This window comes from Pinus tabuliformis, chromosome J (genome assembly GCF_031772625.1).
Source record: "Pinus tabuliformis cultivar Carrire ecotype Pingquan chromosome J, CPIR1, whole genome shotgun sequence".
NCBI classification, from domain to species: Eukaryota; Viridiplantae; Streptophyta; class Pinopsida; order Pinales; family Pinaceae; genus Pinus; species Pinus tabuliformis.
In genome coordinates this window covers 1,267,591,207-1,267,611,846 of record NC_142295.1, presented here as the reverse complement: position 1 = coordinate 1,267,611,846, position 20,640 = coordinate 1,267,591,207, and the positions used below count along the sequence as shown (strand labels likewise).

Below are 20,640 nucleotides of genomic sequence, written 5' to 3'. Positions count from 1 at the left end.
CTACCTTGCAGCTTGTACAAAGTTCTAGTCCAAACTCCCCCCATCAATACTAGTGCTCCTCGAACCATCTTGCAGGTATCTTTCTCGAACACTATTTTTACTCTTGCATCATCCAGCTTGCTTACAGAAATCGGATTTCTGGCTAATAAAGGAATCTGCAAAATCCCAGGAAGTGTTCTAATCCTTCCACCTTGCAACTTCAACTTAACTTTTCCGCGACCAACGATTCTAGGCTTCCTGTCATCCCCCAAGAAGACATCACCACCATCATATTTCTCATACTCGCAGAACCACTCTCTATGGGGAGTGAAGTGAAAGGATGCACCTGAGTTAATCAACCATGCCTCATGATCTACATGTGTACTTGAAGAAGAAGCCAAGTACACATCTCCACCTTCATCTGAGGTGGTTTTCACCTCTGCAGAAGGAGCATCATCAGATCCCCTTCCTTTGTCAGGAGCTTTAGATTTACAATCCCTTTTGTAGTGCCCTTCCTTTCCGCATTTTCAGCACACCTTTACAAATTTTCCTAGAGATTTAGATTTCCCTTTAGATTTAGATCTCCCACTCGATGACTTATTTTTGTTTCTGTTTTGGGACCGTCCTCGTACAAACAAGGCATCACCATTCTGGCTCTCCATATTTTTCCTTCTCATCTCCTCCGTCAGCAAAGATGAGAGTATTTCATCAAACTACAAGGCAGTTGCATTGCTACCTATTGCAATAACCAGACTATCCCACGAATCTAGTAGAGAGCACAACAAACTGATGCACTTATCTTCATCTAAAATTTTAATATCAACAGATAATAATTGGCTTACCACAATATTAAATGCGTTCAGATACTCTGTCACCGAGTCTGCATCTTTCATCCTCAGGTTATACAGCTTTTTTTGTAGGAACAGTTTATTCACCAGAGACTTAGATTGGTACAAAGTCCCTAACTTGTCCCACATAGCCTTCGCTGTAGCTTCCCCTAATACATTCAACAATACTGAATCTGAGACGCAATCATATTGTGCTCTTAGCCTTCTGATCCAACTTCTTCCATTCTTCATCGGACACTCCCGTTGGTTTAGTACTCGAATCTACCGCGATCCACTGATCTTTGTCCACCAGCAAATCCTCCATCTTGAGTTTCCACAACTCAAAACTCTGACCATTAAATTTCTCGATCTCTATCTTTCCACTGCTCGCCATCTTCTTTCACCACAAGAATCGATCCTGCAGATCTCCCACTGAACAGGGTCTACCATAGGTCCAAGCAAAACCCCTCAGCAACAAAGGCGTTCCCTTGAAGCCAAAACAACTCCGATACCAAATGTAGGTTTTAACCCCGTACAGAAATTACCTGCATATGAATTCTAAAAAAAACAGAAAATAAGCAAAGGCGAAAGCATAACACATAAAACAAATATACACAGAGATTTTCCCCTAGATCCCAAAATCGGGACTACCAGATTGATTTTTAATTATATTCCTTTCAATGTTACAATACATATATATACATGTCGAAGCATCCATAAACCCTAATCCATTAACCCTGGATTAGAACATAACCGTAGTTTCCTTGACCGGATCTACATAATACCATGGACCGAAAACCATTGCGCCCAAAACCATGTGTGAAATCCATGCACAAAACCATAGGTATTATAGGGTCCGCCCCCCTGCATACACCCTCATAGGGGGGTTGCCGCCCCCCTTGTAACCCCCCCGCTAGTCGTGGAAAAAATATAACACAACCCAACAGCGTGAAAGCCTACGTGGGAAATGTAGTAGCAATTCCCCAGGATGCATATTAGCTGAAGGAGTACAAGAAGGAAATGGTGACGGCAAAGAGGATGATTTTGGATGGAATCTGAGATCACATAGTCTCGCTTATTTCTAGCAAGAATACTGCCAGAGAAATGCGGGTAGCTCTTTCTACAGTATATCAGAGTTCTTCCGAGCAGCGGAAGATGTTTCTCCAGGAGAAGTTGAGAACCATCCGAATGCAAAAGGGTGAAAGCATAGATCCCTTCCTCACTCGGATTCAAGAAGTCAGAGATCAGCTAGCCACCGTTGGGGAGGTGCCCCAACCCACAGAGCTTGTACGAATGGCACTAAATATTGTCTCAAATGACTGGAAAGTGTTTGTCCAAAGCATATTGGGCAGAGACACTTTTCCTGGTTGCGACACGATGTCGGTCAATCTACAACAGGAGGAGTTGAGGCGAACTCTAGTAAAGAGCACCATCAGCAGTAGCAATAGCAAGTCTTGAAGAGTGAGGAGGACGAGGATAATATGGCTCTTGCATCGAAGGGTCCAAGACAGGGGCAGGGGGAGAAGAAGGACCTGTCGAAGGTCAAGTGCTTCAGGTGTGGTGAGCTCGGTCACTATAGCGCACAGTGTCATCTTAGGAAGAGGGACAAGTCGGAGAAGCATGATCAACAAGCAACGCCGGCCGAGATCGACAAGCTTTCCACCAAGTTGGAGGAAAACTTTGTGATGATGGCAGCCATACCTCCAGAAGTGAGGTGGGGTGACTTGGAGTTGTAGCTCGAAAGAACTACAGAGATTGGGCAAGGTCCTTAGGAGTCCACCTCATGGATCATTACCTGGCTGCGGGGGCCCATAGTATTTAGTAGCAGGATGGATCAGTGACAGTTGATGCAGTTAGTGGCAGAGTGATAGTTGCAGACTAGTAGCAGTTAAAGGTTGATCAGCGTAGTGCAGTGTTGACAACAGAACAGGTGGCTCAGTGCAGAGTTGGCAAAAACGCAGATTCTTCAATGACAGTGCAGTAGCTAGTAGCAGTCAGGACTCAGGATATAGATGCATCACACTAAACACAGTTGATTCAGTGTTTAGGATGCTTCTCAATTGCAGTGGTTGTAGTTGCAGCAGCAACAGATGAGAGGGAGTTGCAGTGCAGATGCAGAGTTGGCAACAATGTAACAACAGAGATGCAGCATCAGAGTTGCGCAATAGTTGGTGCGCAGTAGCAGCCAGACATTAGCAACGTGATAGGATATGATACATAGACAGGGTTTGTTGGCAGTATGTGCATCACTAGAGAGAGAACATAGCCATCCTAAGAGGGAGTGTTAGTTTTTGTTTGTGTTGAAAATATCAGTATCGGCAAAATATCGGCAACAATCTAGAAAACATCTTATCGGCAATATCAGCAAACATAAAAAATGCATAATACATTCATTTTTTTTTCAACTTTTTAAAGATATAAAGCAATAACAACATGAAATAAACACATTGGCACATAAATATGAAGAAAGCATTGATATATATGATGTAGTGGATGTAAAATAAAAATGATACATGAAAGGCAATACCAAATCCTGTTGATCCCTGATAATTGTCCAATCAAGGACTCGTGGAGAACCAATACAAAATAGCATCACATATATAAAAGTATCTCGTCATCATGAGTTGTATGTAGCAGTTATCTATCTGAAATCATGCCCTCTCCCCCTTTTACGGGAAAACATGATGGGTTGTTTGCCAAGCCCACCCCTAGTAGTAGAAGGCCTTGCCCCTGCTCTCCTATATCTATAGCAGATGGTGTTGATGCTTCCACTGTCTCCTCCTCCTCTTCCTCCTGCTGCTCCTCGTGTTGCTCCTCCCCCAAGTCCTCCTCCTCTTGTTGTCCCTATTCTAATGGTACCTCTGGCTCTAACCATGCAAGTGACTCCTCCAAGATGGGCACCTCAGACTCCACCCTCCACTGAGACGATACATCAATATTGTTTAAAGAAACGACATATAGATCCATTGATGTTTCTATTTGCTTCACTCGAAATCGGATATTGTAATGCACATACACTAAATCATTGCAGCGCGAGAACTCCAACCTATAAAAGTGTCAAAAAAACTAATGGGTCTCGACACTTGACACTTGAGGGTCATAAATTAAAATTACAATAAATGCAATTGCTCAATTGAAGGTTGAAGCTTAATGTTATACCTGTTGCGCTTTTTTGAGTGTATTTTCTCAAATACACTCCAATTACGCTCACACCTCGAAGAGCTACATGTTTGACTCAAGATTCTTATGGCCAATTTCTACAAATTTGGTGCCCTTGAACCATAGCTTCGCCACCAAATATCTACAACAAAATAAAGAAATAAAAAGGTCAGAAAACTTAAAACATAATTAAACTTTCAAATAAAAGTTGCATAATTGAATTTTAAAAATCTAGAATTATAAATAAGTATATTCTAAATTGAAAATTCTAATGAGTGATAACTTGTCACTTACGTGGCATGAAGAGGGTCCTTTCCCTCATAGCATCATCAAAGCCAAATAGGCCAACACAATCCCAATAAAACAGTATCTTGCGATTGATTTTGCTACAAAGCTCAGGATCAGGTACCATCCTCTGAGTACAGGAATGGAGCCCTTCCATCTCCTCGCCGTCAAAATCAAAGGCGCATTTGTATGAAAATGCAGGGTTGAGGAAAAGTGTTGTTGCATGAATGGGTCGATGAAGCATCCTTGTCCACCGACTATCAATCACATCCCATAATATCATATGTCTATCAAGCCCAGCATAACCCTTGTCTGCATAATAAGAAAGACTGACCTCTTTGGCCCTATCCATGGCCTCATACAAATAAGCCATTGTAGGCTTGTCCCCATCTACCAATCTCAGAACCTTTACAATAGGTTCACTAACTGAGTACACTTCTACTCCTTGCCAAAATGTGTCAGTGTACACCATTTTTGCAATGGCTCTCCCATCATGTCTCCTATTGTATCTACAATCACGCCTCTCATCAGAAAAAAACATTTGCTTCAACTCAAACTAGCATCGAAGCAAAGACTGTAGAGTAATAAAGTTGGTGGCAAATTGTGCAATTGCAAGACACTGCAACTCCTTGTTTCTAGTGTATCTCCTCATAAGGTTAAGAACAAATCATGGTTAAATATAAACTTGGGGACGCTCCTAGCCATATCAATCACCCTCTTGATGAAGGAGAGTTTCCCCATATCCTCAAGTAGCAAAGTGACACAATGTGTTGCACACGAAGTCCAAAACAATGTACAGTGTCTCTCCATAAGCATCTTGTCGACAGACACATAATTAATTGCATTATATGTTATGACTTGCACCACATTTTGCACACCAATCTCCAAAATGAACCCATCTAACAACTCACATATCATTGCTGCATCTTTTATACATGTTGATGCATCCACTGATTTAATAAACACGGTACCTTTAGGACAATGTACCAAGAAATTTAGAAGGGTCCTACCCTTCGTATATGTCCAACCATCAGACATCATTGTGCATCTAGACACTTCCCATGTTTGTTTCAACTCCGCCAATCTAGAGTTGATGCCCTTTCTACTTGAAGGATTGGCCCTCGCAACTCCTCATATGTAGCACTTTTGTACCCTGGGCCCACAACAACAATAGCATCACACATTAGCTGCCAAAATGGATTGGTTTTGGTGATGCTGAGAGGTAATTCGCTCTAAAAAAGACACCTCCCCGTAACTCTATATGTTTCTTGCTTCTCCCTTTTTTTAACAACTGATTTTATGGAAGGTTGCGCTCCATGTGTTATTCGTGGAACAAAAAAATGATGACCTCCCACTCCCAATAACATTAGGACTAGTAGGTGGCGCTGTGGAGCCCCTCCCACTACCCTCAGCCTCAAAATCGAAAGAAAATATCCCAAAAGATCTACCTGCACGTTCATGCTTGTTTCTTTCTGCCTCTTCCTTCTTTTTGTCTTTTTCATCAATTGCTTCAAGAACTTTTTGTATAAGCTCTGCACTAGAAATCGTACAAAGCCCAACATCATGACCAGGGAGTCTAGCCAAATGGTATTTCAATCATATAACCCCTCCTGTCATCTTGGTCCCACACAATTTGCATGAGAGATATGTCTTATTTGTTCCACCATCAAGCTCCCCATACTCCCAAAATGGGTCCAAGGTTTTTGGCATATTTGTAGTGAACTAATTCAAACCTAAGGCACCAAAAAAACAAAAAATTGGCATTAAACACCCATACACAAAAAATAATAAGTAATAACCACCACATTTTAAAAAATGTTTTTTTTACTACATTATTTGCAATGTGAATGAAAAATGGCAATAAGAGGTTGCATAAGAAAGTTAAAAAAAGAAATGAAGCTTGTTGTCCAAATATGGAGAAAACCCTTGCATTGGCTCATTGACATGAAAATCATCACAAATGGAAAAAAACAAAGAAGCAAAATGTTGGTAGGCAAAGAGGTAAGCAAGCATAACCCTAAATCTATAAAAAAATCATTAACATAGGGGTTTTTAAGAACATACCTGTTAATGGAAGAAATAAAGTTTGTCTCATTGTTCTTCAATCTTTGATCCACAAAAACTTCTTGGTTGTGATAATGGTTGTTTGATCCTCAATCCCTCCTTGACAACCACCACAAAACTCTTCCCCTTCCTTCTCCAAGACTCAGAAACCAAAATGAGCAAACGAAATGACCAAAATTTCTTTTTTTAGCTGCAGCCTAGCCTGCCCTGACAATTTTTAGGGTCATAGACAATATTTTGCTGAAACATAGCTATAGCCCAGCCTGCCCGGCGATTTTTAGGGTCATATCACGATATTTTGCCGAAATATCCACGATATTTCAAAAATATCGCGATATTTTTAGGCAAGGAAATATCGCAATATTTTCTCAACAATATTTCAGCTTGCCGAAAATATCGCGATATTTCCGAATATCACCGATATTTCGACAATATAATCAACATTGGTTTTTGTAGCATCGAATGTGTTCTAGCCACAAAATTTGGTGGAGAGGCTAGAATACATGATATCTCCAAAACCCAGAAATCATTTCAGGAAATTTCACCTAGAAGTGTCTCAATTAGATTATTAACAATTTTTTAAATATTTCCTAAGTCTAAACATAGGAAGTATGGTTAATTAATCAACGTTAACTGAGATAAGGTGAGAATCATCTAGAAACTCACACGAATCTATTCCAAGATAATCCTAGCCATTGATTAAGATTTAATCTTGGTCGTTGGTGCTCCAACAGTGGATTATAAGAGGAAATCGATCGGCACTTGGAGAATACATCTAGAACACTAGAAGTTCAATTTCCTTGGCAGATTGATTTCCATAGTAGCAGCGGTCAATTGTCGGAGGGCCAAAGATCAAAGAAGTGAATGAGGGGCAGAGAAAGTGAGGCTATAGGAAACTTTCCAAATCCAACAAGTGCATTTGCAGAGGCAGAAGAGCCACAGAGAAGCTGATGCAAGGGCTGCGCAGTAGCCTCTACAGGCATTTCGATTTGCAGATTCAGAAAGTCGCTTCAGTGTTCCGGTAGCAGAAGAATTTTGTAAAGGCTGGGAGAAGCATTTTCTGAGTCAATGGCAAGCTGAAGAAGCAGCTCATATAGAGATCCAGGTTGTATGAATTGGAGCCTGGGAAGAGCTCACGCAGAAGGTGATGCAGAACAATTCATAGAGGGTTTCAAAAGCCAGTCTTCAGTGTTGGATTTGACTGTGAGGTGAGGAAAATTCCTCATTAGATTTTTGCCAATATTTTTATCTATAGGATTGCCAGAGCTAGCATCCAGACTATTGTATTCAGATTTCATTGTTGCATAATAATAAACCCCTCAATTGTTGCTCCGATTTTCCCAAATTGGATTTTTTGTGGACATTAGTCCAAAAATAACAGTGTCAGTTTAACTGTGTGCTAATATTTTCTCAGTTTCTAGCATTATTATTTCCGCAGTATTTTATTTGTGAAAGTTGCAGTGTGATTTATTTGATATCTGTCGTAGCAGATAAATTGTTAAAATAATTAACAATTAGAAAAATAAATTCCATTTGTTGCAATAGGATTCCAGTGTTGGAATTTTCACACAGGGCCACTGATCTTTGCTTCCTGCTAAACCAGGAAACAATTGTTGAACCAACACTAAAGGAACAACATGAAGTGCTCTTCTTATCTGTTGAACCCCTACCCAACCTACATTTGTAAAGCCCTGAAGCCTCACACCATCAACTTGTTCGTACAACAATCCATAATTTATTGTGCCCCTGAGATACCTCAACACTTGCTTGGCAACAACCCAATGCACTTTGGTCAGCTCAACCATAAATTGGCTCAACTAGTTGACTATGAAGCAAATGTCTAGTTGTGTGTTCACCAGATACATCAACAACCCTATGAGATGCCTGTAAAGAGTGGCATCCACTTACTCACCTCTAGTAGCGTCCACCTTCCTCCAGTTTGTGACTAGAGGGATGGTCATGGGCTTGCAATCCTACATGTGGAATCTCTTGAGAATCTCTTGTGTGTACCTGCCTAGTCCCAAGAATATCTTCCCATCACCCTATCATACTGCCAATCCAAGGAAATAGTACATAAGCCCTATATCCTTCATCTCAAACTCCTCTACAAGATCTCTCTTGCGGTCATGGATGAGCTCCTCGTCCCTTGTCAATATCAAATTGTCAACATATAACACAAGAATGAGAGGTTGGCCCTCAACCACAATATAGTACAAGTTAGGGTTAGCTTCACTCTTGGTGAAGCCCAATCTGAGAAGATAGTTGTTTATTCGGGAATACCATGCCCTCGATGCCTACTTGAGCCCATAAAGAGCTCTCTTCAACCTGCAAACATGCATGTCTCTGCTAAAAGTCTCAAATCCCTCAGGCTACTCAACATAAATCTCTCACTCAACAACTTTGTTAAGGAAGGTAGCCTTCATGTCCATTTGGTGGATCTTCCACCTAATATGCGCTGTAATCGCCAGAAATGTCTTAATGGATGAAAACCTGGCCACTGGTGCAAACTTCTCATCATAGTCTATCCCTTCGACCTAAAAGAAGCCTATGGAAATTTGATATAAATTGCAACTGCTCAAGATTTTGAACTGAAAACAAGAGACACAAATTCTACTCTACTAATTTGTGGAATGGAAATCACAATTTAGAACAACATGCATAGACATGCAACAAGCAAAACCACAAGTACACAATGATTTCTAGGGGAACCCAACTGGGAAAAACCCCTCAAGCCTCTTTGCATTAATCAGTTGAATAGAGAAACTATTACAACTAATTGCTCTAGCTTTGAGCGCAACCTGCAAGAGTAAAACGATTCTCATTCTTGAATGAAAGCCTCTAACCAACACTTAGCCAAATTCTGCCTCCTCTAGCCTCCTATTTCCTTGCATAATTCTGAAATAATCTGAGCTCCTAAACAATAGGCTAGTCCATATTTCCTTGCACAATTCCCAAGGATTGATCAACTGCTTGCATGCAAAATTTTGTACACCCCACTAGTATACAAATAATTTTACATTAGCCTTAATTTCTCCACTCCAGCTGACGAATTCAAATTCCATGCATGCATGGGCTATTTTGGGTTGATTCATCAGTTAACTGACAGATCTCTGAGTTAAATTGTTGTCTCACTGCACAACTGACCTTCAACTGACTCTATCAATAGTTAGAGGTCAGTTAACTAAGTACAACTGAAAATAACTGAACTAGATTGCTAAAATTTAGCAATCAACACATGCATGATTGAACTCCAAGCCCAGTAACTCGAATTTACTGAGCTAACTGAGTGACAAGAGCCATGTCACACTAGTTAATTGCCTCCAAGTTGTCTTGTTGATGTGGAAATTTGATTTACTCAATTTGACTAAGGATAAAGTCAAATTGAGCCTTTCTTGCTACATTTTCTAACAAAACCTTTGGCCATGGCCCACAAATCTAGCCTTACACTTCTCCACACTTCCATCAGCTACGTGCTTGATCTTGTATACCCAACATGATCCCACAATTGATTTTTCAACGGTCTTAGCATTATCTCCTAGATGTCATTCATCATGATGGAGGAATACTCCTCCACCATGGCATCTCACCATACCCACTGAGAAGCTACCGGCCTCCTTATAACAAGAAGGCTCTGAGTCTGTCACCTCAGTCGCAAGTGCCATGTACCCCATATATCCTTGTGGTTGTTTACTCTTTCTAAATGTGGAGCTAGGGGCTTCAACTCTTTCCTGAGCTTCCTTGATCAACTAATCTGCCCACTTGGTTCATCCTCTCCCTATATTGGGAGTCATTGACTGTGTGGGCTCCACTCACTCTACTCTCTCCTCCTATTCTTGCACTTTCTTCTCCTCTACATTCTGCTTGATCTGTGTAACAATCAGTTGTGATGAAATCTAAGGAGTTGGTTGAACCTCCTACCTGGGAGCCTGATGCTCCTCCTCCTATGTTGCACCCTACTCACGCTCTAAGGACTTCCTGAGAGCCCTCTCCTCAAACTTTTCATCATGCGTAATCACTGTCTTCCTAAGTGCTAGGACATACACCCTGTATGCCTTAGATGTCTCATTGTAACCCACGAAAATTCCCTTCTTTGTTGTGTGCTCCAACTTCTTCCTGCTATCATAAGACAAATGGCAATAAACAAGACTATCAAAGATCCGAAAGTAAGGCATGTTAGGCTTCTTGCCTGTGAAAGCCTCCTCTAGGGTAACTCTACCTACCACCCTATGTGGACTGTTGTTCTACAAAAAGACTACAGTGTTGCATGCCTCTGCCCAAAGAAACATAGGTAGCCCTTAGTCATGCAACATACCCCTCACTGCTCCAATAATGCTCCAGTTCTTGCACTCAGCCACCCCATTTTTGCTTAAGGTTATGAATTGTGTTGCGCTCTCTCTTGATGCCCTCCTTGGCACACAAGTCTCTGAAGGCAATGGAGATGTACTCCCCACAATTGTCTGATCTCAATGCCTTGATCCTTCTCCCAGTCCAGTTCTCCACCAAGGCTTTGAACTCCACGACTTCGAGAAGACTTCGTATTTCCTCTTCATGAAGAAGATCCAAGTCTTTCTCGAGTGGTCATTAATGAAGCTGACATAATATTTGTGTCCCATTAGGTATGGAGAGGAAAATGGCTCGCATACATCTGAATGTACCATCTCCAAGATGCTCTTGGTTTTGTTGTCTCTACTAGGAAAGGATGTTTTGGCATACTTGCCAACTATGCAACCCTTGCACACGTCATGCTAATCTACACTATATTGTGGCAGCCTTGTGGCAATCTCCCTCAAAATCTTCAATGCTCCCTGGTGTAAGTGACCCATACACCTATGCCAAAGCTCCCCAAGGTCACATCTTTGAGCACCAATCTCTCTATTGCTCAAGGTCGTGACTATCTCAAACTTTAACATATAGAGGTTCTTCACCCTAACTTGAATTTTTTTAGCTGCTACAGAGTTGAAAGACTTGAGAAAGGCCTTTCCTCTGTTGAAGATAACCTCATAACCTTTGTTCTCCAAGGTTGATTCTGAAACAAGTTTTTTCTTCAACCCTGGGACGTAGATGACATCTCTAAGGTAGAGAGGATTTCCGGACTCCCTCTCAAACTTGACAATACCCACGCCCTATGCTAAATACCTGCCATCATCTCCCATCTCTATATGAAACTGCATATCCTTGTCAACTAGCTAAAATATCCCTTGTTCCCGATCATATGGCAGAACACTCCACTAACAATATATCAAATGTTACTGACCATAGAGCTTTCCATGCAAGCTATGAGAAAAAACTCCCTCTCAAATTGCAAGTGAACTCCTCCACCTATGTTGATGTTGCCACATGATCCTTCTTGGACCCCTTAATCTTGTTTGGACACTTGGTGGAGTAATGCCCAAACTGATGACAGGAGAAGCACTTAACTTTGTTGACATCTTTCTTCTTCTTGCCTCCTCAACTAGACTCGGCCCCTCCTGGATTTTTCTTCCTCTTGGCCTTGCCCCCTTTGCTAGCTTGTGCAAAATTCTCCTCTTCCTCAATCTTCACATGAGACCAAGATTTAGCTTACTTCCAAATCTCCTCTTACACACAATCATTCCATAGCCTCTCCCATCATGGTAGGTTTTCTCTACCACTAATAGCATCAGTAAAAATTTCTCATGACTTCAAAAAACCCAATAATACAACACTTACAAGGACCTTGTCCGAGACTATCTCCCCAACCCCAGCTAACTCATCCTTCACTTAACTGAATCTAGTCACGTAAGAGATCACAAACTCAGAATTAGCCATCTTGATATTTCTAAGTTTATCTCTGAGTACCAACTTCCTGCCTCACTCATACCCTAGTACAACCCTAAGATAGTTGTCCACATAGCCTGAGTTGTCTTCTTCCCAGAAAGGTGAGGTATGATGTGATCCTTGACTCCTTCAAGGATTATTCTTCTGGCCTTCACTTCCTTCTTGTTATGCTAGGTCAGTTGTTGAGAATCTATTGGTGTGATTGGTGAACTCTCCACAAACTCCCAAACTCCCTACTCCTCCAAAACTACACCAATCCTCTCCTTCCAAGAACAGAAATTCGAGGCCCCATCAAGGCGATCCTCAAATCTCAACCCCAAATATGCCATCCTACTTGTTCAATCTGCTCAGAAAACCCTTGCGCAAAGCCTGCTATGAGAACACCCTAGTGCAGATTATCCCTAGGTCATGCACCCAAAAACCGTAGCACAACCCTGAAGTGAATTGTGTATCATGTCCTGCATCTTTCGCCAGCTCCTGAGGAAAATAACACGCTTTCTAGTCATTAATCAGAGACTAGCTCTGATACCATGTTAGCTTTCCAATACCTTAGTTGTTAATTAAATTAAAAAAATTGCGATGAAGAAATAGAAAACTAAACTTCAAACACATTTACTAAATATGTTGAGTATTGTAACAAATAATAGCAGGGGAAAATAAATTCATGAAGAGACAAACACACGATAAAACAATACACCAGAAATTACCCAGGAAACCCCAATTGGGGAAACCCTGCCAACTTGTGTTTTTTATTATTTTGCTTAACAAAATGTCTTCAAATAACTATTACAAATTAGGGGGGAAATTTTCCCTTCAATTCATTGTCCCTCACAACACATGGATTTGTGTACTTCTAAGCAACTCGACCTCCCTGCATGCGCAATTGTATGGACTCGTACAAGCTAATTCGACCCTTTTGTGCAAGATAACTCGACCCTGGAAGAGAAGTACACTAGCTAAAGAAATTCGTTGAGGCTACTTGGCCTTCTTTTCTTGGCCTAGTATGATGATCTAGAAAACCTTTCTTTTGTTGAGCTAAACACACAAGCCATATAGTGCATAACGATCCAAGTCGACACCCTTTTCCTCCTTGTAAATTCGACTTGGCCTTCCATCTTCCACGGATGACTAAGATTAAATCTCAATGGACGGTTGAGATCAATTCACTTTTTGACTATAAGAAAATTAGAATTTTCCTAACTCAAAATTAAGAATAAATAAACTGCGCCTTAGCTTCACTTGTGGGTCTGTTTGCCAAACTTAGTGCACTTCTAAATTTAGCAAAATCCTTCCTTCTCTAACTCCATCTAACATCATGGAGAACTTTCAAGTTGCTACCATATGTGACATTTTTTATGAAATCATTTTTCAGTTTAATTATAAATTTTGAATATAAATATCAATTGTGTTATGCTATATGATCATATTTTATGAGATGATGTTATGAATTCTTGTGTAAACCATGGTTTTACAACTTGTATGTGTTGGAAATGCCATTAATTTATCTTTTATGCAAAAAAAATGAGATATTTATTAACCCTTTGCTATTGGGAGAGTCTTTCCCAACTCTTTCCTGTATCTTCCCGAGCCAGCGAATGATATGCCCGCTGAGTATTTGCCAAGTACGAGTCGTGCAGCATTGATATAAATGCATGAGAAAAAATGATATGTTACAAATGAGGGCACCATTATAAATACTAGGTGCAAGTGCCCTTTCATTAAGAGTCACATCTTTTAGTTGGGACATGTCCTTTCATATGTCCCTTCATTATTTATAAGTAATTATTTAATTATGAGTTATTATTATTTATATTATTTATATTTATCATCGTAACACAATTATTTTGAGCTGTGCCAAATGTTTAGCTCTTATATCATGTTTATTGAATTATTTCTTCAAGGCCAACAAGGATGCTTTTACTTAAAGCTTCATATTATTGCCCCTTGGACCCAACGCTTTCACCTATGTGCTTAGGTATTTTTATGTTGATAGAAATGTTGATGTTAATGATATTGTAGCTCACTTTAAAGGTGATGGTGTGCAATGACCCAAAGTTTGCACTTATGTGCTTTTAGGTACTTTTATGTTGCAAGAAATGTTGATGTTAAAAGATACTATAGCTATGCTTTACAGGTGATAACATGCAAAGCTATTGTGGATGAGTTGATTTAGTTAACGGGAATGAATATGCTTGGACAATGAAACTTTTGGGCCTTTCATTTCATGCACTTTTGGGCCTATCATTTCATGCACTATCACACTCTAGGAAACTAGAAAGTATGATTATCTATAAACGGTGTTGCCTCAAATTTCAAAGGTTTCTCTACATACATCAATAACAAACTTGAAAAACCTCAAAAACAGGGCCACACTTAAGAACCATTCGTTCTGCAACAGAAAATAGCAAATAATTGACTGATTCCCCACTATGGTTCATATGAGATAATTATGCTTTCACTGCAATATTTACTCGAGAAAAAAGATAAAAACACTCCAATTGCAACTGATTTAGAGCTAAAGAGATATTATAGTATTTTGACATATGCAAATTTTTGGGTATTTAGTTATATCTTATAAGGAAAAGATTTTAAGACTGTCAAATAGAAGCAAGAACGAAGGATAACCATAACTAATAGTGGCAGACACAGAAAGAAATGGTTATCAGATACAAACCTCATTTAATGAGTGAGCAAGAGCTTCACCATCTAACGAAGGATAAAGACTAACCACTGTGATATTGCATCGGAAGCAACCCTGTTCCAGATCAACAGATGGATTCCAAATTATGAAATGGCAATGGAAACAACTGAATAGCACACTTCAATAGTTTACATCTTTTTCATTTTTTCTGATGAGTTAGGCAGAGTTTCCGGGACTTATAAAGAGACTCTTGCTCAAAAAACTTTCAGAAGAGAACGTGCCCTAGTCTTTCCTCAATGCTTCAAAAATTATAAATATATCCATCGTGATGCGTGCTTCTTAAAGATAAAACCAGAGATTTGTTTGACAGTGATCAAGGTCCCAATTTGAATTTGCCTCCTAAACAAAGGATGCATCAACTCAGGTACCAACTGATTCTCATCCAAGACCCATTAGCATATACATATTCTTTCGATGACGTATTTTAGAAAAGGGGAAACGCAGAAGCTTCCATGTATTCTCATCCATTGAAAATGAAAACAACACTAATGCAGAACAAGAAAATTAAGAAAGGAAAATGATTAAAAAATCACCTGGAGAGCAATTTGCCACTCTGCTCGAGTTTCAGCAAAAATTGCAGCTCGCTGTCCTCTTTTATGGCCTTGTTCAATCAGTCCTGACGCAAAGTGGCAAGCACGCTTAAATGCTGAACCATAGGTTATCCATTCATAGTTTCCCAGATGCAACTTTTCACAAGGTTTTCCATCTTCACTGACTTCTCTTTGTCTGCCAAGAAGTTTTCGAGTCCCAAACAAGGGAAAATGTTCATGGCGTTTACATGACTGCTCAAAGAGGGCCGCAAGAGTTGAAGCTCCTTCAAAAGGTACTTCTAACAGAGTAGGAAATTTACTGTTGCGAATGGTGAAACCAGTATCTCCAAATTTGGCAGGCACCCCACGCAGTTTCCTGTTCTTAATTTTACCAAAAGCGAGAGAAAATAGCACAGACACCAAAATAGCAATAAAAAGAGTACTCATCATTGCATCTCTACAGTTATGTTGCAGAGATATTGGTTGCTTGTGTCTACACTTGCCACATGAATAAACTCAATTCTTAAAAATGCTCCAAGTTGGCTCCTCTCTACTTTGATGATCACTGTGAGATAAGTCAGTCATTAGAAATTATACTGTCAAATTCAAGTTCAATATCAGACTACCATTCATTGTTAACAAAATTATGTTGAAATCAATGTGATAAAGAAACTACATATATTTAGACTGTTTACAGCTCCCATTTTTGGAAAATGAGCTGTGAATAATTCACAAGCTAGCAAAAGTGCACAACACTGAAAGGTCGCTATACTACAAAGGATAATAGTCAAGCTTATGATAAGAGAAACTACTTGAGCCTCTGTCAATACTAATTAATATACAGAAATAAGATTAACTGGAGTTAGAATAGCAGATAGAAAGCACTAAACAAAAGACATTGGCTGATATGAGAAGACATGTGCAAAAAGAGGAATTGCCTCTTAGTTTCTAGCTTTCTATCAGTTCTATCCAGTGCAATGTTTAGTAAACAACTATCAAGAAGAGAGAAAGAAACAGACAGAATTCAAGCATGACAACGAAATCCATTATCAAGCCAGAGAAATGCACAGATAAGGAACGAAATAACCTTGCAACTGAATACAAAATAAAGTTTTTCCAGTCTGTTACAACCAGAGTAGCACCGGTGCGTGTATCTGGGGAGGTGGGGGCAGGAGCACCCAATCAGGATTATCTATCAAGCCAGGAAGTTACAGAAATAAGAAAAGAAATAACCTTGCAAACAAATAGAAAACAGAGGTTTTCAAGTCTGTTATTATCAGAGTAGCACAGGTGCATGTATCTGGGGAGGCAGGGGCACCCAATCAGGATTGTCCTTCTGTTGAATAAATCCAAACATGTAACCTGCATACCCAATACAATATGTAATGTATCCAGTCACGCCCCTCAATTCCAGGGGCATTACTGTGTGTGAGGACAGTCATACCCTTGAGAAGACTAGAAAGTTAATATGGGAAGGGTGGCCTATCGGTTAGGATTTCTACTCGAAGAGACTTGATCATACAAAATCGATTTAAAAGAAAGAAGATGAAGAAAAGAAAAGAGATGAAAACAGATTTACGGTAATGGAAGCACTTCTAAGTAAACCTGTGACACATATTGCAGTAGTCACAAGATGCCATAGGCATTCATAAGAAAAGGACAAGCCCATTTTGTGCAGAAGGAAAATAGTAATAATTAGTAAATGGGAGCAATACAAGGAATTAATGATATGCAATAAAAAAATATTGTCATATATATACTATGGTGTACCTAGGAAACACATTAATGTTAATGGAGTCAATATCACCTAATAATGCAGCATTCCAAAAAGTCTCATTAGAGAGGAGATAATGCCGAGTGTCCCAAACAAGGTCTCAACATTCTTAAGCACATTTGCAACTCTATAAGATATGATAACTAGTTTCAACTTTCAACCTTTCCACATGTGGGCAGGAAGCATCTGTGTAACATGATTACAGCAACTCTTTCTTGGAGAGAAGACCCTGGTAGATCAGTAGCAATGCAAACACCATCCCATATTGTTCAAAAATGATTCAACTAGAACTTCAACTACCGAAGACAAGGATTAGTAGTGGATAGCAAATCAAGAAGGTCAACAGATGAGGGTAAGAGGTTGATAGCAAACTATGGCATGGACACAGGTCCTAGCAGTCTTCCTTCCAACAACTTCCAAGGAAATCCATCAAGGAACGATGTCATAACACCAGATGAAAGGACACAAAAGGGGGCAATATAATACACCGTCATGCACAAGACCACGAACATGGTAGGTGCCTAGAATGAACAAGTTGCAGATTAAGGACATTTTGTAGACATAAGACAGCACAACATTGCCAGGCGGCTATGAGGCATATTCGGGTCATATGATGTTGTATGTGTAATTGTCTAAGTCATCTAGTTTAACATGATCTAACGTGCCCACATGTCCTTGTAATGTACAAGTCAACCTCACCTAGTATAACTAGTGATAATGGTTGAAATTTATGATAGCTGTATTAAAGTCAAACAGCGGTGTCACATATTTATGTTGGATATTAAATTTGGCTAATAAGTGTTATAAGTGCTTTGTCTCAAATGGATTTTATGTATTAGTTAGTGGCCCATGTTAACGACAATTGTCATTTGTGCTTGTGTCAAGTGTCGTATTCACAATTAAAATAATGAAGCGTTTCAAATCTATATTTTATTTGCTCACCGGGTTAGGCCGAGATGTTTTTTAACAATTTTGTGCAACGTCTAGGGGTTACTAGTCCATAGAGATGCTAGAGTACACTAAGCTCGGCATAGGCAACAAGATAATGATAGGATTCAACATGGATGTGCAATAGAGTTTAAGGATGATTATACGATTTTCTATTGTCAAACACAAATGCTTTCCTAGTCTCAGGATTGTCCACAAGTGTTCCCTCTTTTTTCCAAAATCTTGGCACCAAGTGTCTTTGATATTTAGTGTCCAACAAGTCAAGCAAGATTTCCATATTGTTAATTTTAGGTATGTTCTATGCTTAGAGCAATTTATTTCAATTTTCACAGTTAGTTCCATATCTTTTCCATATTAGCAATCACATCAGCATTAAAGTAAACTGCAGATAGAACATAAACATAAATCCCAGAAGACAAGCCAAGACAAGAGGACACAAGATGTGGCGCTAGCTAGGGACAAACCCCTATGTGGAGAAACCCTTGATCATTTCTTCTTATATGTTCTTCAATAGTTCAGTAGAGAGAGAGACAAAGAGATAGTACGTTTACAATAGAAGTCAACACTTTGACTTATCTAGATAAGAGCATAGATCATCTCTAAGAAGATGCTACATGAGATTAGTTGAAGACATGCTGCTTCAACTAATTCTCCAAGGTGACTCCTTCACCTATCGTTGTGCTGCATTTCGTCATCATGCTGCACCTCACCGCGTTGCACCATGTTGCACCCATCATCACTATGCTGCATCTCATCACGCTTCATTAATCATGACTGTACCCATCATTGTACTGCATTATGTGCCATTGCTACACCATGTTGCCATCCTGACCTATGTGTTGGTTGCACCTTGCTTGCTTGTTGTCCCTAGCATGCTTGTTGTCCTTAGCATGCTTGTTGTTACATGCTAGTTGTCCCTTGCATGCTAGCTGTAACATTGCATGCTTGGTGTATTTGCTGCTAAGTACCATACAACTGTCCCAATGTTAGTTAGTTGTCCCTTGCATGCTGCTCTCCTTCGGAGACAGATGCTCCGGCTGTTTCGGCAGTTCTGGCAGTTCCAGCTATTCCCAGCAGTTCCGGCAGTTCCAGTTGTTCCCGGCAATTCCGGCAATCCTGGCAGTTTCGGCTTTTCCGACAGTTCCAGCATTTCTGGCTTTTCTGGCATTTCCGGCATTTCCAACTTTTCCGACATTTCCGACTTTTCCAGCATTTCCGGCATTTCTGGCAGCTCCGGCTTTTCCGCATTTCCAACTTTTCCGGCTTTTCCGACAGTTCAGTCTTTTTCCGGAAGTTTCGACGTTTTCGACAGTTCTAGCTTTTCCGGCTTTTCTGGTAGTTCTGGCTTTTCTAGCATTTCCGGCAGTTCCAGCTTTTCCGACTTTCCCAACTTTTCCAGGGTTTCAGGCTTTTCCGACTTTACCAACTTTTCCAGGGTTTCTGGCTTTTCCGGCAGTTCCGACTTTTATAGCGTTTCCAGCAGTTCTGGTTTTTTCAGCATTTCCGGCTTTTCCAGCAGTTCCGACTTTTCTGGCAATTCCGTCTTTTCCAGAAGTTCCAGCTTTCTGCCCTCTGGATCAGGGCAACGTTATTCCTTAGGATCTCTCCTCCTACTAAAACCCAAAGACAAGTAGAGAGAGGAAGAGATCCCAAGTGTGTTGAAATGACTTGAAGGCCACCTCTATTTATACTAAAACGTTGAGCACATGTGGGGTTTATTTGGTTGTTGGTCGACCTTGACGAATTGTCTTATAACACAAATAAATTCATAACTCCATGAATACTTATCGAAATCAGATGATCTTTAGATCAATCCTACACCTCTCGATGAGAGGGATCCAAGAAAAATATCAGCTACCATAAATAAGATGACCCACATGGAGTTTGGCCCTAGTTGCCAATTTTAACACATATGAACCCTTGTATCCCTCCTTTGGCCCTTCCCTTAATTCCTTGTCCTCGACCCTAGGTGCAGATTAGATTTGGCAACCTGCAATTTTGAGGTCCAAAATGCATGGATGCAATCTAAAATGCTCTACAAAAGTACCATTTTTATTCCTCTTAATTTGATAAGAGCTACATCACGAGTCTACATGGAAGTGTGTGCAAATGGATCTCAAAAAAGGCCTATCAAAAGAAATCTGGCTAAAATTAGGTGCTTCCATGTGGAAGTGAAAATTGGGCTATGAACAAGTAGCATTCAAATACAAACCCTACTTGACTTACAAGCATATTGATATCATCGTGCCTGAATTGTAAAAGAAAATATCTCTCAAGCCTCCTAAGATCCACTTAAAAGAAAGAACAACAAACTATATCCTTGAAATCCCATGTGATGACAAGGGGTGAAGGAATGTAACTATTTGATTAAATCTCCCAAGAAAGTGTAGTCTAAAGCAAGAAAAGAGGCTCAAAGCATCAATTCCTCAAATAAAGACAAGACATTCAAGAGTTCCCGACTCAAGACAATCAAATTCCCATGGAGACGGGCACACATGTCAATTTGTTGGATTAGAGAGAAGATAGAAAGGGGATCCAAGCCCTTCTCAATTTCTGAATACTAAAAAATCACTATGA

The 20,640-nt window shown here is 40.0% G+C and overlaps 1 protein-coding gene across 7 annotated transcripts in view; it reads right to left on the bottom strand.

Annotated features, from left to right (window-relative positions):
* LOC149231870 (long chain acyl-CoA synthetase 9, chloroplastic-like) overlaps positions 1-20,640 on the bottom strand; it is a 298,899-nt gene that overhangs the window by 166,522 nt on the left and 111,737 nt on the right. For all 7 annotated transcript variants that reach the window (XM_089379304.1, XM_089379303.1, XM_089379301.1 and 4 more), the window contains exons 2-3: positions 15,345-15,906; positions 14,785-14,865 (exon numbers count right to left, since the gene is read on the bottom strand). In XM_089379304.1, the coding sequence (XP_089235430.1) occupies positions 14,785-14,865; positions 15,345-15,791 (528 nt within the window). In that variant the 5' untranslated portion in view covers positions 15,792-15,906. The remainder of the gene's footprint in view (positions 1-14,784; positions 14,866-15,344; positions 15,907-20,640) is intronic.